The sequence below is a fragment of the Fusarium solani genome (genome assembly GCF_023522795.1).
Source record: "Fusarium solani strain SB1 chromosome Unknown bctg00000006, whole genome shotgun sequence".
NCBI classification, from domain to species: Eukaryota; Fungi; Ascomycota; class Sordariomycetes; order Hypocreales; family Nectriaceae; genus Fusarium; species Fusarium solani.
In genome coordinates, this window is record NW_027072151.1 from 2741627 (window position 1) to 2769321 (window position 27695).

A 27695-nucleotide genomic window follows, 5' to 3' on the forward strand; every position below is an offset into this window, starting at 1 on the left:
TATGTAAAAAAAAAAAAAAAAAAAACCCTATCCCAAGACGAAAAGTCTCATTTTATTTAATTGGGAGTAGTAAGAAGTACACCGAGAAACCACTCCATAAATAGGGTAGGCATCATTCGACACCCCTCACACCCTAGACACAACAATACCACGGAAAGGTTTCAACAATCCCAGTTTCCACAAAGCTCCAAGGCGCACACAAAAGATTCTAAGGAACCAAATCCAACCATCTATGGAGCTACCGGTGCGTATCGCTCCGGCAGACGATGCCATGGAGCTGTACGCAACCGGCTTCAACGCCTGGAACCAGCTCACCTTCGACCCATCCGCTGCCAAAGATGAGCCGGACGACATCTTCTCCTTCACAAAGATCCTAGGGACACAAAGATTGGACAGAGTAGTATCTCAGATGTGCTACACAGCAGGTATATCCCCCACCGTATGATCACTGTCAGCTCTTGGTTAACGCAGCCGAGTGCAACGCGAGGGCACCTGGTCATTAGCTGGCTTATCCCCAGGCACACTGGTCTCTGGAAAGGCCGACCAAAGGTACCTGTTCGATCATCCGAGTGCAGTCTCTGCAGATGGAAGGGTTCTTACGGTGGAGGGCCTCGGAAGGCCGTCCCAGGCTATCGTGGAATATCCGGCATTGGCTGCGTGGAGAGCCAACAGAAACACTCACTCTTGGCCCAGTGAGTCTGGCGTCCGTCAAATAGCTGCCTATGATGGGGGATTCGTCATTTTACATGAGGATACCTCTGTCTCAACGATGGGAGATCCACGCTTTGGGGACTGTCTAGGTCGTGAAGTAGATGAGTCCAGGTACTTACACAGACACCCTACGCGGCTCATGGCTGACCTTCATAGTCCCGCAGATGTACCCAGCCTCGTCTCAGATCTTAGTGACATTGGTGAGCCTATCAAGAAGGTTGCTGCTGGAGGATACACCCTGGCTGCGTTGACGGAGGGTGGTGGGCTGTACCTCTGGGGTATGCAATCGCCTGGGTCACAAAGCCGGCACCAGGCTTTTACTGATCTCAGTGGAATGCCGAACTATGTAGAAGTCGATGGAGAGAAAGACGTGCAGGATATTGCACTTGGAGAGTCTCACGCCATCGCCCTAACCACCGACGGTTGCGTCTATGTTGTGGGTGACAACACAAACGGCCAACTTGGTCTGGGAAGCAGCTTCAAAAGCCCAGTCGAATCGTGGGTAAAGGTGCCCTTCATCACCCCCCCAGGCTGGGACATTGTCGGTGTCGAAGTAGGCCCTAGATCATCATTCATAGTCACAGCCAAGGCAAAGCCAAAATAGATGTCAAAGCTCATAGGAGCCGCCTTTCTACCGGAACCAGCTCTATTGAGCCCAATAACCCTCTCTATTGTACAAGGCTTCTCCTAGTAATCGTCCGTGTAGAAGTAATCATAGACTCGTCAGGTAATCCTCAATCTCTTGAGGAGTCAGCTTTCTGAAACGGGGTCCGACAGCCCCCTCGACGCCCTCAAGGCCCAGAAGATGCTCCGCGGGGGCACCAACGATACCTGCGTCATGTTAGAACGAGATCTCAAGTCGGGAACAAAGGCGCCTTACCAATCTCAATGGTGTCTCCGTTCATCTCTCCCTCAATGTTGTCCTTCAGGGTCAGGAGCGCAATGTGGATGGCATCCTCAAGCTCAAGCTCCTCCGAGTATCGCTTCTCCAGGAATGTCTTTGCCTTGGTCGCGCTCTTGCCGATGGCCGTGGCCTTCCAGGGATAGTAACTGCCCGAGGGGTCGACCTGGTAAAGCATGGGGCCGCCCTTGTGGATGCCGCCAGTCTTCTTGTTGACCTTCTTCTCACCACTCTCGGCCTCAGCAGCCTCCTCCTCCTCAGGCTCGATGCCCTCATCCCAACCAGCGACCAACAGGCTCACACCGTAAGGTCGAACACCGGCGGACTGGGTGGCCTCCTGCATAACTCGCGCAACATCCTGCACCAATATCCGGGTGGGAGGGTACTCGTTGTAGATGCGCTTGTAACCGGTGTGCGAGACCTTGCGTGCGCGGTCCACCAATACTCGATAGTCGGGGCCCATGCCAGAGTATACCATGCCGATGTTGGGGGTGATGTTGCTGATCTTGGCGAGGGAGCTCTGGTCGGCGAGGGGGAGGAGGACTTCTTCTCGGTGGCGAGGACGATACCGTTGGTGGCTTGTCAAGGTCAATAGCAATTCATCAAAGTCAAGAGAGATGCGAACCTTTGATACCAAGGGCAGTGATACCCTGGTTTACGGCGTTGAGGGCATACTCTGAAGTGGGATGTCAGTTACGGTCGTTGCAGGGGCTACAGCTTTAGCATCTGGATGCCAAATGCCAAGTAATCCATACCGATCTGCACCAGCTTTCCGCTGCGACTCTGTCAGTGATGATGCTCCCAATAGCAACAGCAGTGTCGTCACCACAAGACATACCTGGGGGAGAAGGTTGTAAGGGAGAAGGAGTATCGGTCCGCCATCGCTCAAGATGCTGCTCTTCTAGAATCGGGTGTGATGTTCTGGTTCCGCCGTCGGTTGAGTAGGAATTCGTGGGAATGGCAGGGAGATATCAAGCAAGCAAGGCTGCAACTGGAGCTTTGGTGTTTGGCCAAGCAGCTGTCGCCTCTAGGCACGGCCCAGCTGCGCGTCGAGCTCACCCGCCCGGAGCTGTGGTCGGAGAAAGAGATTATCCGTAAGCCGGACAAGGAAGCTCCTTCCGACTCCACTCACACAAACACCCTCGTCAAATTGGTCCCGTCGTTTTTGCACAGCCAGCTTTCAATGCTTGCTCTCTCGGCAGGTTCGGTTGCTTTCTTGGACCTTCTGCTGCGGAAAGCTGAGCTGGCCTTTTCACATCTTCCGTGATGATCTTGGCCTGGTGCTTCCCCCGCTCTCTTGCTGGCTTTGTACGATATTAGTCTAAGCTTTTGCAGAAACATGTAGGTTGCGCCTCGTACGCCTTAGGTACGGCCGATGATCACTCAGCAAATTCCTTTGTTCTCCACGGTCACTACTTAACTCCTTTCCTGTCTTCATCTTTACCTCCGCAGGTCTACATCAATCAACATGGATGCACGTCCGACATGGAACTGGTCCTCTGTAGGGGACACCTCTGCTCAGCAACATCCGGCTGAACCTCACCCGGCAGAACCTGAAGCACGGCAGCCGGACACGACACCACGCCCCGAGCCACGAGCCGCGCCTAGAAACAGGCATTATGGCACGCGTACGTGTCGTATCTGTCTCGACACCGAAGAGCCCAAGTTTCCTCCCGAGCCGACCACTACGTTTGGCATTGCTACGTCGTCCTCGCGACCGACCTACGTGTCCGATGATCCGGAATTGGGTCGATTGCTATCACCATGCAAGTGTAAGGGTTCGCAGAAATACGTTCACGAAGGGTGCCTCAACGCTTGGAGACTCGCAAATCCAATGGAGGCGAGGAACTACTGGCAATGTCCGACCTGCAAGTTCACGTATCGCATCTCTCGACTACACTGGGGTTCAGCCTTGAGCAGCAAGTGGGCCCAGGTCGGCTTGACTGTCTTCTTCTGCATCATGAGCATCTTCATCCTTGGATTCATTGCGGATCCCCTCTTTGACCTCTGGTCCGACCCAATTGGAACCATTGGCGAGACTGTCACAAGCGTGGTAACAGATATCGAAGCCCTGAAGCCACCTCCACCGTCAGAGCCCACGTCATGGATCGAGCACTTCACAAAGGGCTTCTTCTCTCTGGGGATTGTCGGGTTGTTCAAGACCATGATTTCCGTCAACCCGTTCCACTGGTGGCAACTGCGAAACAGCGGCATGGCAGGCGGCGGCAGAAGACAGGGGACTGGCCGGAACCGCGTCGAAAATATTAACCTGATATTTGTACTCATTGGCGCAGCCACTTTCCTGATGGGTATCTGGAAAGGTGTTCAGAAGCTGAGTGCTCGCGTGCTCAAGAATGTGAGCGACAGAGTTCTCGATGTTGGAGAAGACGACGGCGATGATGATGAAGGGGACAATGCCAACGACGGGCCGAGCCAAGAGAGTAAGAAAGATCAATGAACGGTATTTTGGGTCTTGGTTTTTGGAGCATTACTCACGATTAGAGTGAAAGCGTGTTATTTGATGTATGCTTGTTCTGCACACTCTTAAGTTGCCTCGATCTTGCGCTTCCTTGTCAAGTCAACTAGTCTGTGTGCAAAGATCTACGCTCTTTCTGTGCCTTGAGCAAGGACCGTTTTGGCTCCTCGCTCGTCGGCCAGGTTGAGATTATCAGCCATCCTTTACACATCAGGTCGCCCTTGGGCGTCCAAGACGATGTGAGGCATCTGCTGGGTACACTCCTAGTGCAGCGCAGTGAGCAGAAGGCCGAATGATGGTTGATACATGCTAGTCCGTGACTGTTAAGTCGGCATTCCTTTGTACTATACGGAACAAATCCCCGCCTTGCATGTGCGGCTATTGTCTCAGCCCTTGTGCGGTAGTGATTTAGAAGCTTCATATCCTGAGACAAGCCACGGCTTGGTTCACTGCCGGTTTTCCGTCCTTGTCTGGGCACATCAGCCTTCTCTGGCTCCTATTACCCAGGTACCGAGACACAGAGTTTGTTCTGGTTGATAGATGGAAATGCTATAGAACCATAGTCCAGAAGACTTGTTGTCCCTTCATGAACTCTCCGTGTTATTCTATCATCCACTTTGCTATTTTCCTAGGCCAATCGGTTCTTCAAGCATTATTGAATATGAGGGATGCTGTCTGGACGGGGTTATATGAGACTTGGTCTGCTGGTGAGTGATTCCACTTTCATTAGTCCAGCCTCTCCCAAGCCAGTTGCTTTGCAAGACCACAAGGGATGGCGACCGTGAAGAGGGACCTCAATGGATTCTCTATTCTGACTTGCATGGACGAAGCACTCCTGTTCATATATGTGGTTAATAACCACTGGAGGAGAACTATGATCGTATTGAAGAGGGCGTAACTCTCACCCGCAACGGAAACCATTTCGGCTGGAACACAGGCCATCGTCCATCTCTTACTATCTGTACCTAATACATGACGATGACATGAGGATGATTAGGATATTTCATCCTCAGGGGTACATGGCCATTGGCTATGCGCTTACCTTTGGTAGGTAGGTAGAATATCAGCAACCTGAACCGTGGACGCTATTTACAATGATCCTGAGTGTTCTCATGAAGAACTCTTTGCCGTCTACCATCTCAACTGTTGGTTATTCCCGTGAGACCCAAAGATCACCTAGGAGCATCCCCAGGAGTAATATACAATGCAGTCATTGCCAATGTATTTCCACAACCATTCATACAGACGTGTTCAAGTGCACCTTCTCTTGGTTCTAGACTCTTAAGCCAATGTCTCGGTCGGATATTTGTGAATCCGCCGCCGAGATGACGTTGGAACTTAGGTGGTGTTCTCACATCCCTGCAGCTAAATCGCCTGGCATGTGGGCCGGCGCCTCATGCACTCAGTTGAATCAAAAGGCCATCTATCACCAAAACCGCAACACCAATGGCTTGCTGATTGCCTCTGGAATCGCTGCGGATCGACTCCTGCGACGTCGCTCGTTTATGTGCTGCTATTTGCGACGGATAATACCTCCTTTCGACGCGAAATATTCGACTGCCCGCCCTCTTGCACGTTACACAGGTCCCTTGGTCTCCCTTCCTGAGGGTCAGCAACCGCCGATCCCCTAATCCAGTCGCGCTGGCCATATCAGTGACTTGGCGATTCGAAATTGGACCTCTTACCGATCGCGACTCCTGAACAAAGACATTTAACCCACTGCCGACCTTATCGCATCGGTTCGCTCGCTCAAGATGCACTTCGCATACCCCCCTCGCAAGAACTCGGACCCTCCACCTTTCCGACCGAGAGCCACACAACTACCACCATTTCTACGACGGGCTCGCCCGAGGACGCTGGTGCTACTTCTTCTAGGAGCTATTGGATGTCTATGGCTTCTTTTTGGATCGCGGGGAGAGACACCATACCGCGAGCATGTGCCATCAGGAAACCCTCCAGTGGTGATCTTGACGGTCCTCGATAATAGGCAATACAGCTCAGCCTACCTCAAGTCGATCCAAAACAACCGCGAGCAGTATGCGGCGAAGCACGGTAAGGCGAATTCTCACCTCGGATCTGCGCATCGCGTGTGCTGACAGGTGGCGGATAGGATACGAGGCCATGGTCGTAAAGGCGACAGACTACAACACTGGCAAATCTCCCCGCTCGTGGGCCAAGATCATCGCGATGCGCCATGCACTGTCGCAGTACCCCGATGCCACCTTCGTTTGGTTCCTGGATCAGAATGCCTACATTATGGACCTCGATCGGACTCTGGAGGCGCAGGTCATGGCACCAGCCAAGCTGGAGAGCTTGATGATCAAGGACTGGCCAGTCGTGCCCCCGGATAGCATTATTAAGACTTTTAGCCATCTCAAGGGCGGGGATGCGGCTCTCATTATCAGCCAGGACGATACAGGGCTCGTGACTAACAGCTACGTCCTCCGGAACGGCGACTGGGCCAAGTTCTTTATCGAGACTTGGATGGATCCTCTGTACCAGAGCTACAACTTTCAAAAGGCCGAGCGACACGCTCTTGTAAGTAGCATCTTGCCAACCCGAAACCACGTTCTCACCACCTTCTACAGGAGCACATTGTGCAATGGCATCCCACGATCCTCTCCAAGCTCGCGCTCGTGCCGCAGCGGACGTTTGCCTCGTACGGACGCAACAAGGAGGGCAACGCGTACCGGGACGGCGACTTTGTCACGCTCATGGTGGACTGCACCATCTCGGGTGCCATGTCCTGCGAGAAGCTGTCGCATTACTACCAGCAGCAGCTGACGACAAAGTACGGCGACGCTGCGGCGGCGAGGAGATGAGCATTTCTGAAGCGCGGTGATTCAGGCGTTTGATCTTTTTCGATAGACTCGGTGGATTTTCTTGGGGGATCTGGAGGTGGAAAATTACGAGGTATCTGTGTAGTATCATGGCGTTGATGGTCTTTTTGAATCCATGTAGTCACATCCAAGGGTATACACTAGTTTGGATGCGACTGTCGAGGTGTTCAAGTTCTGTTTCATAGGTGGACATGAAGCTGCATTAATCTTCCAAGCGCCTCGACCATTCCTTTCTCTGGGACATGTCTCCATTACCCTATGATGGGCAGATAGACGACCTGTGTATGGGTTAACGATATCACCAATCTTTCGTCTGTGGTCTAGCCCATCATCTCGGTAACCCTCGCATCGCGCGACTGGGATACCAATGTGGCCAGGCACTTTAGCCGTGGCCTAGGGAGTCCCCCCGACCCTCGTGCAGGTCAAGGATTCTATTCTGGAAGCTGGCCGGGGCGTCCTGCAGTAGATGCGTCACTAATCTGGGATGCTCGCTTGCTGCCGGACATAAAAGGTTGAAGCTCATTGGTAGATTAAACACCGACGAGAGGAGGACGGGAACGGGGTTTTGTTGTAGGGTCCGGGTCCGGAGCCGTGATGATGCCAGGGGACCGGGGTTTTGTTGTAGGGTCCGGGTCCAGAGCCGTGATGATGCTTCAAGATGGTTCCTTATTGATGAGAATGTTTTTATATACACAAGACGCTCGTCAAATAGTTACTCATGTCAACAGCAGAGCCTCTCATTGATAACGTTGTACATATCTTGAGCAAACTCGACGACCGTGATATCATCGTCCACCAGTTCACAATACCCCTGTCACGCCCACCAAATCAACCTGGAACCCTCCACCGTCCTAACCCTGACCCATCGCTTCCTCGCTCTGACGGGCCGGAGGACCCTCCGTAAATCCAGACTACGCAGTGACGAACCAATTCGCCAGCAACACGAGACGAAACGCTGCTTGCGCCGGGACAAGGCCCTGAATAGGAAAGCTAGCAAGAGGGAATCTTTGTCGAATTGGTCTCTGGGTTGCCACAAGAAGTAACCATCATGTACAATGGCACGGCCTCCGCAGGTTTAGCTGCAGGCGTTCCTCGGCTCTTGACCACGCTCAGTGGAAGGACCGGCCGCCTCCAACGCCCTGTGCCCCCCTAATCTGTAGCGGGCTTGAGCGCTGAATGGAGGCCCACACCCTCCCCGGGGACCTCAGCATGTGATGGTCCCCGGCAGGTGGGCCCCCGCTAAAAAAATATCCAAGTAGCGCCCATGCCCCCCCGCCATCATCCCCATCATCGACGTCAAGCTCCCTTTCTCGAAATCTTTAGAGAGCTCCTCCCCGTACTAATTCTCGTGATACTTCCTCACTCTGTCACTCATTTTTTAATTCATTGTTTCTCTTTCCCTGGCTTCTCTTGCGTTTGTTTAATCATGGCTTCAAATCCCTCCATGTCGGGCCTCGCTCGTCTACCTGCGAATCTGCGTGGCAGCTTCGAGTCTGTCAAGCGCAGGAGACATGACGTCTCTTGGTCGCTGTTGAACCTCGACCTGTGAGTCGAATCGCATTCTACGGATGCGCGCCTAGTTTGCGATTGTTATAAAATGCTAACCATTGGTCCATACAGACTGCGCAATATCCTCTTCTTCCTCTTTGTCCTTCGATGGACTCGTCGCGCCTTCTGGCAGCTCAAGGGCCGCGGCCTCATCGGCTCCATCGTCGAGCTCTACACCAACATCCGTCGCATCCTCTACGGCTACTTCCTCCGCGCTCCCGGCGTACGCGGAAAGGTTCAGAAGCAGGTCAAGGACACCCTGCGCAAAATGTCAGACAAGATGGTTCCTAAGGACCAGATCCGCTACCTCACCCTACCTAAGGACGGTCTCCCCCTCGACGCCGTCCGCTCCGAGCTCGAGAACCTCGCAAACATGGACCATACGCGCTGGGAGGATGGCTACGTGTCTGGCGCCGTGTATCACGGTGAGGATGAGCTGCTGAAGCTGCAGACAGAGGCATTCGGCAAGTTCACCGTCGCCAATCCCATCCACCCCGATGTCTTCCCTGGTGTTCGCAAGATGGAGGCCGAGGTTGTGAGCATGGTCCTTAGCATGTTCCACGCGCCTCCTGGTGCTGCTGGTACTTCCACCAGCGGAGGAACCGACAGTATTCTTATGGCTTGTCTGGCGGCGCGCCAGCGGGCTTACCACGAGCGGGGAGTCACGGAGCCCGAGATGTAAGTTGTTTTCTTGGCAAGCCATTGCGCTTTGATATTGACCTATCGTGATAGGATTCTCCCCGAGACGGCTCACACAGCCTTCCACAAGGCTGCTCAGTACTTTAAGATCAAGATTCACCTCGTCTCTTGCCCTGGTCCTGACTACCAGGTCGACGTTCGCGCCGTCTCCCGTCTCATTAACCCCAACACCATCCTGTTGGTCGGCTCCGCACCCAACTTCCCTCACGGTATCATTGACGATATCGTTGCCCTGTCCAAGCTCGCTCTTAAGAAGGACATTTGGCTTCACGTCGACTGCTGTCTGGGTTCCTTCCTTGTTCCCTTCCTTGAGAGGGCAGGCTTCGAGTCTCAGCTCTTTGATTTCCGTCTGAAGGGTGTCACCAGCATCAGCTGCGATACCCACAAGTACGGATTCGCGCCCAAGGGTAACTCGACTGTTCTCTACCGCTCCGCTGAGCTCCGAACCTACCAGTACTTTGTGTCCCCCGACTGGTCTGGCGGTGTCTACGCTTCTCCTGGCATCGCCGGATCTCGACCTGGCGCGCTCATTGCCGGCTGCTGGGCGAGTCTGATGACGATTGGTGAGACTGGTTATATCGAAGCCTGCACCAAAATTGTCGGCACCGCCAAGAAGATTGCCAATGCCATCCAGAGCACGCCGCTTGGTGGCGAACTCGAGATTCTTGGCAAGCCCCTTGTTTCGGTGGTTGCCTTTACGGCCCGTAACCTCAACATCTACGATATTGCCGACGGCATGAATGCCAAGGGATGGCATCTCAATGCTCTGCAGAACCCTCCTGCTATTCACGTCGCTGTCACTCTGCCCATCACCAAGGTTTGGGAGAAGCTGGTTGCTGACCTGGAGGCGGTCGTCGAGGAGGAGCGCGAGAAGGAACGTGTGCGAATCGTCGAGGGCAAGACAGCCCACGGCAAGGCTATGGGTGATACATCGGCACTGTACGGCGTTGCGGGATCGTTGCCAAACAAGAGCGTGGTGGTGGACCTAGCGACTGGCTTTTTGGATTTGCTGTACAAGGCGTAAGTTGCTGGGAAGTTGGCGAAATAGGAGCGCAGTGCTGGTGGTATATCTTATCTTTACTATGGTTACTGGCGTTGGCGTTTGTTTGGTGTTGAATGTAATGTTTGAGAGCGTTGTTCTATCCCTTGGATACGGGGGATAGAAGGGATATCACGACGGGCACAGTGGGCCAGGTACACGGTATATGGTACTGTGGATGGACCGTCATACACACATTGTTAGCCTCACTTTTGTTTCTTTCACTTCCTATCACTGTGGGTGGGAAACCGTATCCTCTCTTCTCTCCTGTCGGCAACGATCAATGATATCGAATCGAAAAGCAGTTGTTAGCGCATTGTTTTTATACAATGTTCCTTGTGCTTGCCTGCACAACTCGGCTGTTGTCGTGTTTCGGCAGATGCATGTCTAGACTCCTTGCGTTGTGAAAATTTGAAGTTGTTGATGTTAGATACGCTCCCCTTCGGACAACCCGAGCAAGGTATCTATGCGTATATGGATATGTAGAGACGGGAAGTCCTTGTTCAACTCAACTTGTACACTTGTCAAATCTCGATTCAACAGACTCGTATGTGTTTCTTCCAGATCGATCGAAACATGCGTCTCGAGAAGCCATCATATCGAAAGACATGGAAAGGACAAGTCATTGGAAACCTGGCAAGAAGCAAAAATAGACTTCCGTTTCGGTTCTTGAGCAGTTGTCCCGATAGCGTCCATGCAAGCCATCAATCATCGGCTGCCTATGAAATATTTTTATCTTACGCGTCGTGGTTCCCGTCCCCATCGTGCAACCCAAAGTGCTTCCTCTCACGAACAAGAGGGAGCCTCACTGTCTCAGTTGGCAAGCAGTCATATCATCCACACCCTGTTTCGTAGGTCCCAGTTTCATGTTTTGCCTCCCGTTGATCATATACGCCCACCCATACACAAACAGCCAACGCCCGGCTCCAGTGCTGCACGACCGAAACGGGGGAGGGGCACGCTGGTCAATTGGAGAAGGGGTTTAGAATAAGGCGGACAAGACGTTGGCGATCGCGGGGCGCGAACCAGGGTCGTCTTTCCAGTGTTGGCGGCCCCTCGTGGACGTTGCGGCCCAATGGAGGAGGGGGAGTGTGTTTTCCTTGATGGGTTGGGGGAGTAGGAGGATAGAACCCTTTGTGATTTTCTAGTGAGAAGGGAGTATCCGAGACAGATTAGTTTGGCTTTTACAATGTTTATTTGTGAGTTGATGAGAGGTTGGTGTGAGACGACTACTTGGCACTTACACATGCACACACGTCTTCTTCTTACTGTCTGGGCAACAAGGTAAGACGCCTTGTAATATAGGTACCGTCAACTTTTGAAGCCTGACCTGACGCACAAGAGAAGCATCGACAAGGAGGGGGGATCCATCCTCCTGCGCCCGGCTCATGCAACTCGGCCATCCATCCCAAAGTCCTCACTGCCAGGCGGGGGCCTCAATCGGGGCTGCTGAGCAACCCCAATCGGTCGACCCTTTTGTTAATCGGTGCGTGTGTGTGCATGTGTGCCCGGGAGACTAGTAGGACTCGTTTTGAAGCCATAATATGTAAAAGGCTGTCTTCTTCTGTCCCTCCCCTCCATTCGCCTCACTTAATCCTCAACTTTTTTCAAACTGTCGTGCAGCCTTTCTCGACACATTTGTGCTGCCCGTCATTTCTGCCCTTTTGTGTTTCCCAGCACCGTGCAGGGACCCTTTTTCTTGTATACCATTATTCTCTTCTCCCGTGTATCCCGTACCATGCTCTCCGATCCGTCGTCTTACCCCGTCCGGAGCGGAGGCGGCGGCTTGGCCGTGGACCGAGGAGGGGTGCACAAGCCGGCCTTCCGCGAGCGGATTCAAATACCCGATGATAGCTCTTCGGTTGACTCGGGGTCAAGCGACGCACAGATGAAGAAGAGACTCAGTGCAGACATGTCCAAGGAGCAGGTGGAGGAGCTGGTGAGGAAGCTCACTATTGATGAGATGAAGACCAAGTGGTTTGACGAGATCTTTGCCAAGGTCAAGTCTGAGCGTGAGTTGCCTTTCAGATTGGTCTTTACTTACTGCTGACGTTTTTCAGTCGTCGAGCATCCTTCACCAGATACTCCATCTTCATCAGAACCCTCAAGCCCCAAGTCCAATCCCATCGACCACAAATCCGCCTTCCAAGCTACAGTCGAAGACGACCCCGAAGACCCAATGGCGCAGTCCTTCGAGTCCAGCAGAAGAAGCTCAAACCGCAGCTCAGCCGCATCAACGTGCAGCCCTACGTCATCCTTCATCTCCGAGACCAAACCGACAAAGCCCGCCCTCGTCAACCATAACAACCACTCCCCGAGCGAGTCACCGCAGCATAGTCCCAAGACCCGGCAGTCCGTGCGCTTCTCCGATCGGGGGCCCGTTATTCTAAACGGTCGGCCGGCGACCCGTACCGAGGCGCCCCGTCCGGAGCCTCCGGTGGTTGATGAGCAGGGGAATGCTCTGTCGGCGGTGGACCAGAAATGGGGGAAGCTTTTTGATGATAGGGGTGAACCGACCGCCAGGCTCGGTCAGGTTCTTAGGGGAATTGCCAACTACTTGGTGAGTTCTCTCACTGCTCGTTGAGATTGAGTGGGAGCTAACTTGTGCAGATTGCTGAATACACGCCTCACAACTCTCTCGTCGTCACACCAGAGAAACTCAACCAATTCTACGCCACCTACAAACTCGAATCCGAGGCATTTCCCTTCCAACGTAAGTTCTCACTTACACCTAACAACATCCCCTCTAACACAGGTTAGAAATATTCGACTGCAATCCTCACGGAGCTCTCGACAACCTCGAGACTCTGTACCAACACCTCCGCTGCGAGAACCACCTCATCCAAAGACGCCCAACCGGAATGCCTCATATCCCTTCCCTCACCCCCGCCGGCTTTGAGCGCTGGATGGTCTGTCAGATCCAGACTTTTCCCGACCAAGAGGCCAAGCGACTGAACCGCGTTATCGCCGACCTACCCATCACCTCGGATGGGCCTCTAGTCGATGGAAAGCCAGAACGCCTACCGAAACAGCTTTCGAGGCATCTACTCCCTGCGGATCGACAGAGGGAGACGCATGATCTTGTTGTCAATGCCATTTCTGACTGGATCAAGATGGCCAACGAGAACGATATCGAGTATCGAAGAGCTTCCTTTGACGAATCCCACAAGTCTAGCTCTTCAAGAGATGAAGGCACAGGGCGGTACAGACCCGACGACTACCGGAACCACGACTCATCCAAGTATCGTCGCGGCTCAAAAGACAACTACAAGTCATCATCATCCCGCACCGATACTTCAAGTCGTTTCATTCCTCGTGCCAACTCAGACAATACCATGAAGCCGTCGAAGGAACACTCTCCACCCCCGACGACGACATCAAACCACAGATCTCGCAGTCCCGTGTCCAACCGCTACCGCCACTCAACCTCTGCTATCGAAAGCAGCTCCAGCCCCCCAGACTCCTACGACCTCGTCTCATCAAGCCACCGAAACGGCTACCCCAGCAGTCGACGAAACCGAGAAAAAGAGTACCGCTACTACCAAGGCCGGGAGCCAAAGACCACCACAGAGGCAACGCCGCGCTCAATTCCCCGCCGAGAAAGTGAGCGACGAAGCCCGATAGTCGAGGGCAGCGAACGAGACCCTAACGGTCTCACGTACGATGAATACATGCGTCTTAACCCACGAGCCATGAGAAACGTGGTTGTGGACGATGGAGGCCACTATCGGACTCCTCACACCAACGGGACTGATGAGAGGTCTCGCTAATATGTTTTTTTACTAAAAAAGATCCATCAAGATCTTGAAGTTTGGGATGTAATTTCACCACGTTTTAAAAGGGGGTTTTCAAGATCCTCATCAAAGGATCTCTATTTCTTTCCTAATATTTTTACTCTTATCACTTTTTTAGTTTGACCTTTGGGTTGTTACTTTTCTACATTACGAGATTGACGACATTCAACGATTTTCTTTTGTTTACTGGGACAATATTCTAGATCAATCATGAGATTGCACATTACGGGGTTTTTGGGGGAGGCTCATAGTCATGAAATACAAGTTTCGTTGTACGTTTGACACGCACACATACACATACACATGTTCCTTTGGAAACGTTTTACAAACACGTGGTCTTATGGTGAGTCAAACTGTGATGCGCCCGATGTTGTGTCAGGGGGTAGATATTCATGGGTCGATGCATCGTGTTGAGTCATGTCAATGTTGACTTGTGTTGATACAGCAACAGCATCTCACAAACAGGCATCATCATTTTTACAGTCGCATTTTCATCAAAATTTCTACTGAGGCCATCACCAGTTTACTAAATTAAGGTATTCGGCAATCAATACATTGCGTACACCATCAATTACAGGCTGGTGCTGTCAACAGGCATCCAATTTATCGCCACCTTGTCAAATCAGGTTTTCCGTCACCCTCCTCTGCAACACTCTTGAAACCCTGCCACTCAAGCCGAAGATCGTAACCCTTCATGACCATACTCTCATCCTTGGCCCTCATCACCTGCCTGGTGCACCCATGATGGACATCTGCATGGCGTTTTAGGGTCGAGGTGAAGCCGACCACGTCGTTGGCATCGCGCGGATGTAGCCGCTGCATGACAGGGACCAGACTCTAATCGATAGCATGGTATTTGAACCAGTCATGTATCGTGGGTGATGTAATTGATGTGGGCTCTACTGTTTTTGTAGATGAAAAAGGTCAAGACGATCAAGAGTTGACGACGTGTAAGTTGAAGCGGATGAACACGACACAACACCACTTTCTCGGGTGGCGAGTGTATCCCACCAACATCAATGGCCGATCCCAAGAATTGGGCTTCTACAAGGGATCTGCTTCGTATCATGGGACCGGGTTGCCTTTTCTATTGAGACTTCGCCCACCTTGCGACACTGCCGAGCGTGAGGGTGGAAGGATAGGGTTGCTCTCGGGCATGGTCAAGGGTATCCACGCAGAACACGGCAGAGCAAGGCTGGATTCATGAGTCCTGAGCCGCGAGAAAAAACCAGAGCCTAAAGTCGCCTCATCGAAGATCAATGAGCTTTGGTAGATCAAAGTGGCCTTGACGAGGGGGACTGTTCAGGGGAATGTAGGAAAGGCCTGGGGGTAGAATTGACACACCAGTTGTTGAACGTTGACGGTCCATTCCCCAGGGAGTAGAAGTATCACATAAATGATCAGGAAGAATTCTGTAGGAGTTCCAATCTACCCCGACTACTTTTCTCTTACTCTGGAGCTGCTACAATATGAGTGAAGAACGATTGACGGGCTCGCCAAAGACAACCCTAGAGGTTGGATGTCGAGGACCTTTATGGGACCTTACAACAGCTGCTTCGCTTACACGATAGAGAATATGAACTGCGGCGCTTCCTTATTGTTTTAGTAAATGACGCCTGTGTGTTTGTGCCGCCGTGTCAGCATGATCTGCCTGACATCCAGCCGGAGACGGAGCTTCACATACAAATACGGCCGTGTTGATCCGGTCACTCTTCATTGCAATTTTAACCCCGCCCAACGCAAACGCAGGACTACTTTTGTGGTACAGTAGCTTGTACGTCAAAGTAGCCAGAGGGTCGCAATACACAGAAGTGTGATAGGCCTTCACTGCAATTTTAACCCCGCCCGAGGCAGCAGTAGATAGTACAAGGCAAAATGTGAGCCTGTTTCCTCCTACTCTTGAATTGCTGTTAGATGAAGACATGAAGAAAAACTGATGAGGATTCGCTACGGGAAGCCTCAGTGATTGATTGGGTGTTGGATGACATTCATAACAGCAGCTTCACTGGCACGAGAATACACCTGAATCGATGACTCCTTATCCTTTGATTAGCAACCCCCATGTTAGTATGACCTTACATCCGGCCGAAGAATCGCGCCTGAAAGACTACGACCTGATCCAGCAGACGGGTGTCACTTCACTGCAATTTTAACCGGGCCCAAGGTAGCAATAGGTAAAATGGGAGCTTGTTAGAACCCCAGTTAAGTTAAGCATACGCCCCAGCAAGTCGATGCGATTCAATTGATACATGATATATTCATCATCGCGAAAAATTCGCGAGAGGTTCAGTGCCCAGCCATCTATAGCGTTGTCTAACTAGGTGGGATTGATCACCACCTTTCACCTCAAGAGCACGAAAACCTCGGCCTATTAAAACAAAAAGGGTCATTTCTAATACATTTTTCTTCCCCCCTTGTATACTCATCTAGCCCCCTTTCATCCTGTGACAATCTTTAAACGCCGAAAAAGTCAATCCTCCGGGAATCAAAAAAGTCTAGTTTTAAAACTGCACTCCCTCACCGACGCCGTTCTGGTACTCCAGGAGAATCTCCTTGGTGATCTGCTCGAGGCATCCGGAGCTGGCAGCGACGAAACCGAGGACAGGGGGAGAAGCCTTGAGGACCTTGCTCTGGTACTCCGGGTGGTACTGGACGCCCACGAACCAGGGGTGGTCCTTGAGCTCGACGACTTCCATACGGTTGCCCGTGTCGTCCTTGCCGATGAAGTGCAGGCCTGCGCCCTCGAGCTGCTCGACGTAGTCGGGGTTGACTTCGTAGCGGTGTCGGTGGCGCTCGTGGACAACGTCTGCGTTGCCGTACAGAGCTCGGAGCTTGCTCCATTCGCTGCCGGGCTGGAAGTGAGTGGCTCGAGATCCCTATATATCAAGTCAGCAGGTGTTAGTTATAAACAAGAAACATCCTTACAAGTCTCATGGTACCACCCTTCTCAGTCTTGCTACCCTCGGGCATGAAGATGATGACGGGGTGCTCAGCATTGGCGGTAAACTCCTCCGAAGCAGCATCCTTGAGGTTGCAGAGCTTGCGCGCCGCCTCGATGACAGCCACCTGCATACCCAGGCAGATACCCAGCATGGGGATCTTTCTCGTGCGAGCCCAGCTCGCCGCCTTGATCATGCCCTCGGTGGCGCGGGAACCGAAACCTCCGGGGATCAGGATGCCGTCGGCGGTGCAGACCTCGTGCCAGGCCTTGTGGTACTTTGTGGGGTCGGCGTCCTGCGTCGACTCCTCCAGGTGCTCAGAGTCCACCCACTTGATGTGAAGAGCCTTCTGGCATCGCATGGCAGAGTGCTCCAGCGCCTTGGTAACCGAGAGGTAAGTGTCGTGCGTCTCGACGTACTTGCCAACCAGAGCAATCTCAACCCGGTCGACGTGCTGTCGGGGGTTGACTGTCTTCTGCCACACCTCCCACAGCTGGGCACCCTTCTCGACGAGGGCAGGGGGGATGGTCAGCTTGTCCAGCTGCAGGCCCGTCTTGAGCTGCTGGAGCAGGCCCTCAGTCATGAGGAGATGAGGAACTTGATAGACGGTCTCCATATCCCGCACGGCAATAACCTGCTCGATATCGACGTGGCAGCTGCTAGCAATCTTGGCAACTGTAGCCTCATGAGGAGGTCGTTCACACCGGCAGGCAATCTACCTAGGTTAGCTGCTGTCCCTGAAGTACTTAAGTCCCAAGTACGAACCAAGTCTGGCAAAAGACCCCTGGAGCACTAGTTAGCAAATTGGTTCAAACATGTATTGCGTTGCTAGGGCGAGTTTGCAAACTCAGACCCAGAAACACTCAATACAATCACAGGGATGCAAACTCACGCTTGACGGGCTCCACGAATAGAGTGCTGCGTAGGCTTTGTCTTCTCCTCTCCGTGGATGACGGGAACGTAGGAAACGTGGATGTTGACAAAGTTGCCCTTGCCAGCTCGTTGACGGAACTGGGTCAACGCCTCAACGAAGGGCATGCTCTCGATATCACCGACGGTACCTCCCTGATGGACGGTAAGTTTCAGGTAGCACAAGATGGCGAAGCGTCCTAGAGCATAGGACTCCGCCTGGGCTCGTGGTTACATACCAGCTCAACTTGGACATGGTCAGCAAAGGGCGCTTCATCTATAGCCTGTGGTGCAAAACATACCGATACACACATCAGGCTCATCTCCCGAGTCGTCAACGGGAATTCTGGCAACACGCTCGATAGAGTCTTGGATAGCGTTTACGACATGGGGCACGACCTGGACGGTCTTTCCGAGATAGGTGCCTTTACAAAACTTGTCAGCTTTCGCGATGGCTGCAAGTCCTTCTGGGTCGGTATACCTTTTCGCTCCTCTGATAGCACGAAGCTGACAGGGTTTAGTCTTGGCGCTTTCAAGGCCAGGGATTCTTTCGCAGACATACTTGTAAATCTTTCCAGTGGTAATGTTGCTCTACGGATCCGGGTTAGAGGAGAATGCAAGAGTACGTGGGCGCAAACTGAGCTTACCTCCTTTGTGAGATTAAGGCCCAGGTATCTTGATACGGTCAAGTCAGACGGCATTCTCAGTCACGGATATAGCGATTTTACCTTTCATAGTTGCCCAAGTCAAGATCACTCTCACCACCGTCCTAACCCAGTCAGCAAGAGGTTGCGCGTCCGAGTTTGGAGCGGGGCGCATTACGTTGAGGACGAAGCATTCACCATGCTCCTTGGGACTCATGGTGCCTTGACTCCCAGTCAGCCCGATAGCTCTGCCTGGGGAACTACATTTGTTGGGGACTCGCCGGCATCAATATTCAAATAAGGATCTATCTTCACGGCCGTGACCTTGAGGCCCAGGGTCTTGAGAAGAAGGCCTGACGAGGAGGCTGCATGCGAGATAACAAGAGTTAGTTACGGTGAAGGAGGGGCACGGTGTTGCTTTGACTTCGTACCAATGATGCCCTTGCCAATGCCGGAGATGACACCTAACGACGACGTTAATATGGAGGTTTCAGAGGAGAAATCAATACTTTAGTACATACCTCCAGAAACTAGAACGTACTTCATCTTGTCGGTCGGGGATAAGGTGATTTGTTGGTGGTGACGGATGAAGCATTCGTGAAAGTTGAAAAATTTCGACGCTTGCCAGGCTCCATAGAGGCACAGATTAGATACGGGTGGGGCCGCACAGTGTGTGAGTAGAGAATGCACTGGGCGTCCAACCTCGACGCTGACTCTGACTCTGACTCTTCCTCGATGCCATGAATCGTCATCCGTGAGGCTCTGCTTTGACTTTCGGCAATGCCCGATTCGCTCATCGCGCAGTTGATTAGCAGCGGTCTCACATTGGTACTCGATGGAATAAACAGTTAATTTATCCTTTCACAGGACACTACTATGATGAACCAATGAAGCAATCCCTACTGCTTCATGCCTGACACCAAGATTATAGTAAAAACAATGGAAAAACAGGACTTTCTATGGCCAGGCTCCACTCGATTAGTACTGGACTTTTGTGCCACGAGTTGGGAAAAACATTGCTGAATGCCGTCTACACCGGTGCTATGCAAAGAGTGAAAAATATGTGAATGTGAATGCTTGCATTGAGAAAGGGGGTATCTGTGATTTGTGCTAGTAGCGGTGCTCGGGAGCGGGACGCAGACAGAGCGCGTAAACATGACAGTGATATGACATGTGGATAATGAGATGGGTGGCCTTGAGGCCGGTGTCGTGGGACATGAGTGAACCATGGCAAGCGTAAACAGTCGCTGGGCGCGTGAGATATAGTAGAATAATGCGTGTCGTTAAAGTCGTGATAGCGTTGCGCGTGCCACTGCCCTTTAAAGCGTGGACTTCATCATGCTGGCGAACCAGGGTACGGAGAACCAAGACTGGAAAGGCTGGCGATACTAGTGCGGTTGACACGTTTGCGCTTCATAGCTTGGTAGTCCTGCTTGAAAGAAGAGAGGCATCGTTGGAGTTCCTTGTCCGGATGAGGAGGCAGTTGGATCTCAACCGCCTTGAGACAGATCCGTAGATGCTGGAGCTCGTCGTCATTTTCGCGAAGCTCTTGCTCTCTGCGTTGTGTGTTAGAGAAGAACGTGCAGAAGGCTTGCCGGGATACTTACAGATGAGATACCCGGTTCTGAAGAAAGATGATGCGTTGGGCGGCACGTTCGGCACGCTCAATGAGGAGACCTTGGATATGCTAAAGGACGTGTTAGGGCGACTGGGACAAGAGATAAGAACTGCAGCTTACTTCCGACTCCTCCTGGCGAGCCTTGAGATTGGCGACGAGCTGAGACATCTCCTCGTTGAGCTGCGTCACTTCCTTGATAACCTTCTTGGCCTGAGCCACCGTCATACCCATGTTGGGTGGAGGGTCAGGTTCCGGCTCCGGCTCCGGCTCGGGGTCCCTCCGGATAGACGCTGATAAGTCGGAGAAGCGGGTCCGGAAGATGGATGAACCCGGAGAGCTGAACAAGGAGTCGCCGGGACTGCGCATGTCGACGCTCAGGGGCCGTCGGGGAGTGGGACGAGGTGAGGGGGTGGATGGGTTAGATGAGAATGAGACTGTCTTCTTCATTCTGGTGGATGCTTCCAGGTGGTCCAGCTGAGCGGTGAGGAGGTCGACGTCAACATCATCAACATCATCATTGCCGGATGTGAGCTCATGAGCGAGTTGACTCAGACGCCGGGCGAGGGTGTCGCGGTTGCTCCGGCTGAGACGGACACCCCGTCGGGCAGTTGGTGAGGCGTCATTAGGCTCTTGGTCATGATGAGAAGAATGCCTCGAACCAGAGAGCTCCCTCCGCAGCGGGCTCAACCGTCCAGTGGAGAAGCCGAGACTAGAAACGACACTCGGACTAGACAGTAATGAGGGCGTCCTCATGCCGGGAAGGTCCTGATCCGGGACAGAGTCATGGTCGTCGTGATAGCGATGGCGGTAGTCGCTGCGATAGTCGTTGCCGTAAGAAAAATACCCGGTGGCTGGGGCCGTCGCGGTAGACGAAGATTTTGAGATGGGCATCTTGCGATCAGGCGTCGAGAAGATGAGCTGCTCATCGGTGACTGATGCAGCTGCGGCGGCCTCAGCTGCAGCGATGGCAGCGGCAGGATCCTCGTCGATGGCAGCGAGATCCATGGTTGCGAGTGGACAAAATAGAGGGACTCGGTCGGTATGTGCAGCAAGACCTGACCTGGCTTGACAGTACAGCTCACCAGAGCCTCACAAGCCCTTTTTGAGAACCAGAACCTTTCCAAGACACCCGCCTAAAGGAGACGAACGACGTGGCCGTGGGTGGATCGCACAAACGAGAGAAAAAAAGAGCACTAAGCCTCACCGACTCCCCTGGAGAAGCGGGAGGCTGGAGCACATCCACCAACCAAAGGCGTAGCTTTGGGCGTGGTCCTCAAACTTGGTCGGCCGGGGGGGCTGCCAAATGAAGGGCCCAGTGGGCCACAGGAGGCCCCAGAAAGGGGGCGCAAAGAGAGAAGCGAAGCAAGGACGTCAAAAGTAAGACGATGAATCGATAGATCAGCTCAAGGCCACAAGGCAAGCCTGGGAAATCTGCGTCTCTGTCGCGCGTGCGGCCTCAGTCTCTCCCTTTGGCTTTGGGTCGAGTCATTTGGGTTGGGTTGATGCAGTCAGTGGAGGAGGAGAATCTGTTTGGCTGCGCTTAAGCAGGTCGGGGCCAGCCCCATATTTAATCCGGACCAATCATGTAACATCAAATTGAGATACGTCATGCCTCGCCTATTTTTGGCTGCGACACAGGTATCGGCCACCAAGCGCCTGGCCTTGTAAGGTTGTGGCTAAAACTCGACTCTGAAGAGGTGAATAGGGATTTCATCGGTAACAATGGTGACAATAAAAGTGGTGAGACATAAATACTCCGATGAATGCACTCTCGCGATCGAGGGAAAAAGCACTATCGTAATTACCCCCTTACTGCAGCACAGATGGACATTCGAGGGGCACTCATTTCCAATCTGTTCATTTTTGTCCTCAGACCCCTAGGCGAGATTCTTCCCCGCGTGACAAGTCACCTGATTCGAAAGCCAAAGACGAAAGCAACACCAGAGACAAAGGATCAACAGCGGCGCCTCCGCTTCTGACAACAGCTGGTCTTTGCCCCGGCAACATGTCCTTTGCATTGTTCTTAAAAAACTGACAGCGGTTGGTCGGCATGTGACCGAGCTGAGCCTGATTGGAGGTGGGGTGTGGGGTACCGAGACGGCTTGTGAAAGGGCCTGGCGGCGCCTCCAACGATGGATGCTCGATGGAGTCTGGGGAACTTGATTGCCGGAGCATAGATGGGCAGTTTATAGTTGAGTGTATCTCATGATTTACGCATCTGAGTAGCGGGATTTCCTTTCTAGGAAAAAGGAGGATGGAAACAGGTCCAGTAAAGTATTGATTCTCAATATCCCGATGAGGCAGTCCGTTCTCATAACGAGCAACCTTCAGACGCAACACGTCTCTTGGACGCCATGTTCGCAACAGCGCCTCGCCTCCGTTCTCGACCTCTCGCCAACCCTTGTCTCCGACGCAGAACATCTTCCACTCACCCCGAGCTTGCCGCTGCGAGTCGCGGTTCTTCCCCCGCGAGCAAGGCCCAGGCCCTAACTCTCCCTTCAAATGACGGCCTGTAGCCAGATCTCGTCGATTTGTGGTGCGCCGTTCATGCCTCCATGGCCTGACCCGGGCCCCCGGAGATTTCCCCGAGGTGAGTCGACCGTACCCCGACATCTGAGCTCGGAGACCGGCGGGGAAAAGGTTCAGATTGTCAACCCCGTAAAAAGGAAAAAAAGTCTACACGCCCCTTCAACAAAGACACTTTTGTAAGAGATTGACCGCTTGCAGAAACCTTCTCTTGAGCAATTATCTAGTTTCTTCTACAGTCCCGTAGGCCCGTATCCTTCACCCCGGGAAGCAAAGGCACAGCTCCGCGTCCCCGTAAAAGCGTCCCCATCATGTGCCCCCCTCAGAGAGAAAATGGATGGGCTTCCCCATACTCGATCCCACTTTGGAGCAGCCGGTCCTGGGTACCTCTCTAAGATGGGAGGTCTCAATGACGTTTTTCCCCTTGTCATAGCAATGCATATCCCTTAGCTATCCCCGGCAATGTGTGTTTCCTGCTGCTGGCCCCCCCAAACCCCGAAAGCATCATTAGGTGCTCATCAACCGAGCACTCCCGCACCTGACCTTGGGCTTTACTAGTCCCGTCTTCTTCCACTTGCTCTTGCTCCCCTTCTCATCTCGACTCTATTTTTTCCGGGATCTTCCATTGTGCGCGTCTATTGTTCCTCTAGTCTCACGCGACACCAATTTCTACCATATTTTCTTTTTCATTCTCCATCGTAGAGAGGCACAAGCAGGGAACACGCCGCTGACCGAAGAAATACGTACCTCCGGACTGCCTCGGCTTCTCCCGCTATTCGCACCCCTTCAGTCTAGTCACCGCGGGGCCGCCTTCAATTGATACCTACCTACCTACCCTTCCTCCTCCAAATCCTTGACTCACTCACTCTCCCATTCTCCCCCGCAGCCGAGGCCAATTCCTTTCCCTCACGACACGCGCCCGCCGTCTGCTCTGCTTCAACATCTCGGGCTCTTCTTCAATGACGACGCCGTGAGTTCGTCCTTCGTCTCCAACTCTCTCGGACGCCCTCCGCAGCGGGATCCCGGTCTCTCCCTCCGTCCGTCCGAGCCTGCCTCCGAGTCCGAATCCTCTCTCTTCCTCGTGCTCTATCGCCTCTCCCGCCTCTCCTACATAGAAACCCGCTGCCCATCATGTCGTGGAAGGCTTCAGAACGTCTGATGGACACCATCCGTCACTATGCCAGGTTTCCCGCCACTGGTGTCAGCTTGCGCCAGATGGTGCAGTTTGGCGAGAAGCCCTCGGTCGGTACGTTTCTGCTCGCCTTGAGCCCATTGAGGACTCCCGGACCTTTCACAGGCGCGCTGACTCTTGATTTTCTCAGGAACCCTGTTCCGAGCTTCCCAATTCCTCGCCGAGGAGCTACCCATTCGCCTGGCCCACCGTGTGCAAGAGCTTGACGAGCTCCCAGATGGTCTCAATGAGATGCCCTCGGTGATCAAGGTCAAGGACTGGTACGCCCAGTCTTTTGAGGTATGCGCTCATGAGCCAATTCCTTGAAGGCGCCAAACTGACTTGGCCGCAGGAAATCACCCAACTCCCCCGGCCAGAGCTCCCCCAAGATGTACGCACCCGCCTCATGAAACCCAGCAAGACCCTCGGCCGACAGGCCTTCCGCCTCCCTCCCGCGACCCCCAATCCCTCAATTGACGAGGGTGAGTCCTCGGGCTGGGGAGGTCTCCAGAACAATGGAAACGGCAACGGAAAGAAGGCCGTGACGCGGCGTTACTTTGCCGTCGTCGACGACACTGGTGACTGGCCCGCCGACCTCCACCTCTATAACCAACGTTTCGCCCAGACTCTCCACGACATCAAGCGCCGTCATGATGGCGTCGTCACTACCATGGCCCAGGGTATTCTCGAGTACAAGCGACGTCGCCAGCGAATGCAGATCGACAGCACCATTCAGTCCTTCCTCGACCGTTTCTACATGTCCCGTATCGGTATTCGTATGCTCATCGGCCAACACATCGCCCTAACGGACCAGAGCCACCACCGCGACCCTACCTACGTCGGAATCATTTGCACAAAGACCAACGTCCAGGACCTCGCCCAAGAAGCCATTGAGAACGCCCGATTCGTCTGCGAAGATCACTACGGCCTCTTTGAAGCCCCCAAGGTCCAGCTCGTCTGCAACCCCAGCCTCAACTTTATGTACGTTCCCGGTCACCTGTCACACATGCTCTTCGAGACCCTCAAGAACTCGCTACGCGCCGTCGTCGAGACCCACGGAATGGACAAGCAGGCCTTCCCTGTGACAAAAGTTATTGTGGCCGAGGGCAAGGAGGATATCACCATCAAGATCTCCGATGAGGGTGGCGGTATCCCTCGCAGCGCCATTCCTCTCGTCTGGACCTACATGTACACCACTGTCGACCGCACGCCGAGCCTGGACCCTGATTTCGACAAGAGCGACTTCAAGGCCCCAATGGCTGGATTCGGATACGGATTGCCCATCTCACGTCTATACGCGCGCTACTTTGGCGGAGATCTGAAGCTCATCAGCATGGAAGGGTAAGTTTGCAACCCTGAGGCCCCATCATGACCTCCACTCTTCCCCGCATATGACGACCCAAGTTCATGATTAACACGCTCTCCAGTTACGGCACCGATGTCTACCTCCACCTGAACCGCCTGTCCTCGTCGTCCGAGCCCCTCCAATAGCAATTAGACGCCCCCGGCGCACAGAACCTTCAGGTTCCCCCTTGGGTTCTCCGCAAACGACTGCAAAGCCGGAACCGGGAGGTCTCGGAACGGAAACAGGTGGGCGACGCCGAGGCGGTGGTCAACGCGCCCCCGCGAAGCAACTATACGAGTCCACAGGAAGTCTAATGGATTTTTTCTTGGAAAAGGGAATCATCGTCACCCGCGGCAGAACCGTGCGCCGGAGCAAAACACAGACGAGAGCAAAAAGACATGCTATATCAACAACATCAACATTATCAACTACTACTATAAAGAAGACGAGGCGGCCCAGGCACCCCCAGCCGCCGACGTCGATATGCCCGCGGCAATACCATCTAAACCGGAATGCGCAGGTCACCTGGATATTCGAAAGGGGAGGAAAGCGACAACTCCAGCCGGGCGACGACGATACATACAACCAGGATCACGGACGGCCCTTTTGGTTCACCCAGCCTGAAGAACCGATCCGTGTACAAGCCGGTCTGTCAGCGAGCCTCGACGCCCTGTACAGCCTGGCCAAGCGCATTGTTATGCGCATGTTTGGGAAGTGAAGGAGCCCGAGCTGTAACATTGAAATAACTACATGACATTATATCGGGGGACGATGACGGAATTTTCATGAGGTGGCGGAAGCTCATTGTATGATGCAGAGCAAATGAAGGGAATGGAAGAGGCATGAATGGATTGGAAGGGGGTATTGATTGCGGGTGGCTCTATTGTTGGCAAAGCAGCATGCATGCATGTACATGGAACAAAAAACACTTCTACGGGAGTCTTGGTCATGGGTAGGAATATCATTGCACTTGTCTTTTGGTTACTCGACGGAGAGTCTGGTCTGAAGTGAGCAAAGTGAGGCTCACTCGTATAGTGGAAGAACAGAGTCGCGAGGCTTCAGAGAAACAATACAGAAGGGCGTGTGCCCAGTGTCTGTTTTCGCTCCCGGCAAAGACATTTCAACATCTGGCTCCATGTGTATGGTATCTATTTGAAAGGGCAAGTCTTTTTTGCATGTGCTTGCGTATACAATGTGGTATTTCTTGTCACCTCAAGGAATCAGCTTTCAGCGCCAGGGGCAGAATATATTTGTACAAACTAGAGCATCTCGCAGAGACGGGCTCGCATGGAGCTCACCAAGTTGATTAGTGTATATATATAAATATATATATAATCGAGCTAACTCGTAGCTCTGTGTCACCATCCAAGTGACACGGTTCACAAAACCAGCCTCAGTCCTCCAGGGGCCAGGGAGTTATCAGAGATGCATGATCCTATCAAAAGCTTGGCACGCTCACTTTAGCAGCACTTCATACCCTCCATATTCCCGGATCCTGGCCCTGCCGCCGACGACAAAGACAACCTGTTTCAGAGCCAACTGCTGGATCTCCTCAAGCACGGCTACACGATCGGCGGCGAAGCCATAAAACAACCTCAGATGCCGGTCTTTCTCTCGAAGCGTGAATATCGTGTGGAGGAGCTGCTCATGCATCTGGATCATGCACGATAGAATCTCGTGCCGGGGAAAGTTCTCGCCGCTCACCTTCTGCCTTAGAACGTAGGCCCACTGGTCCACGGCTTCAACGGCCCTGTTGTAGATGTCCTTCCAGTGGATCGTGTGTTCTCTTCCTTCCTCGTCTTCTTCCTCGGGCCACCTGATCCACGGGATCTGCAGCTTGACCTTGGCGTTCTCATTGAGACTGTCAAACTTCCTATCCGCGCAGGTCCAGGCATCGTGGTCGGGGTGTATCCATTGATAGCAGAGGTACTGTGCCATGATGAGTGTCCTTTGGTGTAGTGTATTACTTACTCACCTGTCGCCTTTTCTCTTGAAACTGGGGGGTTGCTCATATAACCCTGGTAATGAGTGAATCAGTTTAATTGGAACAATTGGAACAGGTGAGTTTGTGAATTGATGTTGGTTGGAATGATTCTGAATGACGAGCGAGGGGATGAGACTATTTTTAATACTTCGATCCAACCCTCGATCAGTGCAAGTGGTTCACAATGGGAACAAAGAGTTCCCTTGGAGAAAGAGTCGAGTGGTGGACTTGTTCATGAGCAACAGTGGTCATCCTCCGCACACATCGTTATCATGTGAACAAAGCGTAAAGGGGGTTTAATCTAGAGAACAACAGCTTTGTTCATCTGGCATGGTATGAACTAGCTATGGATCAAACTTCAAAGAACGCGTTGTGCTAACCGACTCACGGCATCTCATTATGGGCTTGCTGCTGACTTCCTCACCTACATGTGCACCTTGGTAGACAGGGACCCAATTCGCTTCAGCCTTGGCATATGTTCATTGTTCTCCAAGATCATCTTCACTACAATCCTAACCACGCCCAGAACTACGCTCCCGCACACACTTGAG

General features: G+C 52.9%; 10 protein-coding genes across 10 annotated transcripts; 6 read left to right on the plus strand and 4 right to left on the minus strand.

Annotated features, from left to right (window-relative positions):
* Positions 1-232: 232 nt before the first annotated feature.
* Positions 233-1315, plus strand: MRS44_010573 (uncharacterized protein; the record flags this gene model as incomplete). Its single annotated transcript, XM_065620169.1, has 3 exons — positions 233-425; positions 519-822; positions 868-1315. The coding sequence occupies 3 exons, from the start codon at positions 233-235 to the stop codon at positions 1313-1315; spliced, it is 945 nt and encodes a 314-aa protein (XP_065476358.1).
* Positions 1316-1423: 108 nt separating this feature from the next.
* Positions 1424-2494, minus strand: MRS44_010574 (uncharacterized protein; the record flags this gene model as incomplete). Its single annotated transcript, XM_065620170.1, has 3 exons — positions 1424-1542; positions 1592-2190; positions 2451-2494. 3 exons carry the CDS (start codon positions 2492-2494, stop codon positions 1424-1426), a joined length of 762 nt encoding a protein of 253 aa, XP_065476359.1.
* Positions 2495-3080: 586 nt separating this feature from the next.
* On the plus strand, positions 3081-4070 carry MRS44_010575 (uncharacterized protein; the record flags this gene model as incomplete). Its single annotated transcript, XM_046284555.2, has 1 exon — positions 3081-4070. One exon carries the CDS (start codon positions 3081-3083, stop codon positions 4068-4070), a length of 990 nt encoding a protein of 329 aa, XP_046128396.2.
* Positions 4071-5842: 1772 nt separating this feature from the next.
* On the plus strand, positions 5843-6910 carry MRS44_010576 (uncharacterized protein; the record flags this gene model as incomplete). Its single annotated transcript, XM_046281515.2, has 3 exons — positions 5843-6140; positions 6199-6626; positions 6677-6910. 3 exons carry the CDS (start codon positions 5843-5845, stop codon positions 6908-6910), a joined length of 960 nt encoding a protein of 319 aa, XP_046128395.2.
* Positions 6911-8354: 1444 nt separating this feature from the next.
* On the plus strand, positions 8355-10199 carry MRS44_010577 (uncharacterized protein; the record flags this gene model as incomplete). Its single annotated transcript, XM_046272967.2, has 3 exons — positions 8355-8473; positions 8549-9154; positions 9209-10199. The coding sequence occupies 3 exons, from the start codon at positions 8355-8357 to the stop codon at positions 10197-10199; spliced, it is 1716 nt and encodes a 571-aa protein (XP_046128394.1).
* Positions 10200-11952: 1753 nt separating this feature from the next.
* Positions 11953-13984, plus strand: MRS44_010578 (uncharacterized protein; the record flags this gene model as incomplete). Its single annotated transcript, XM_046277159.2, has 4 exons — positions 11953-12226; positions 12275-12774; positions 12825-12927; positions 12975-13984. The coding sequence occupies 4 exons, from the start codon at positions 11953-11955 to the stop codon at positions 13982-13984; spliced, it is 1887 nt and encodes a 628-aa protein (XP_046128393.1).
* Positions 13985-16509: 2525 nt separating this feature from the next.
* Positions 16510-19046, minus strand: MRS44_010579 (uncharacterized protein; the record flags this gene model as incomplete). Its single annotated transcript, XM_065620171.1, has 11 exons — positions 16510-16884; positions 16934-17662; positions 17713-17731; positions 17840-18012; positions 18096-18103; positions 18159-18447; positions 18504-18531; positions 18585-18625; positions 18679-18722; positions 18932-18964; positions 19022-19046. The coding sequence occupies 11 exons, from the start codon at positions 19044-19046 to the stop codon at positions 16510-16512; spliced, it is 1764 nt and encodes a 587-aa protein (XP_065476360.1).
* Positions 19047-19836: 790 nt separating this feature from the next.
* Positions 19837-21123, minus strand: MRS44_010580 (uncharacterized protein; the record flags this gene model as incomplete). Its single annotated transcript, XM_046281514.2, has 3 exons — positions 19837-20056; positions 20108-20187; positions 20239-21123. 3 exons carry the CDS (start codon positions 21121-21123, stop codon positions 19837-19839), a joined length of 1185 nt encoding a protein of 394 aa, XP_046128391.1.
* A 2652-nt stretch (positions 21124-23775) lies between these two features.
* MRS44_010581 (uncharacterized protein) lies at positions 23776-25878 on the plus strand (the record flags this gene model as incomplete). Its single annotated transcript, XM_065620172.1, has 5 exons — positions 23776-23890; positions 23967-24115; positions 24168-25156; positions 25466-25637; positions 25681-25878. The coding sequence occupies 5 exons, from the start codon at positions 23776-23778 to the stop codon at positions 25876-25878; spliced, it is 1623 nt and encodes a 540-aa protein (XP_065476361.1).
* A 737-nt stretch (positions 25879-26615) lies between these two features.
* MRS44_010582 (uncharacterized protein) lies at positions 26616-27098 on the minus strand (the record flags this gene model as incomplete). The annotated part of the gene is made up of 1 exon (XM_046284552.2): positions 26616-27098. The coding sequence occupies one exon, from the start codon at positions 27096-27098 to the stop codon at positions 26616-26618; it is 483 nt and encodes a 160-aa protein (XP_046128388.2).
* Positions 27099-27695: the final 597 nt, after the last annotated feature.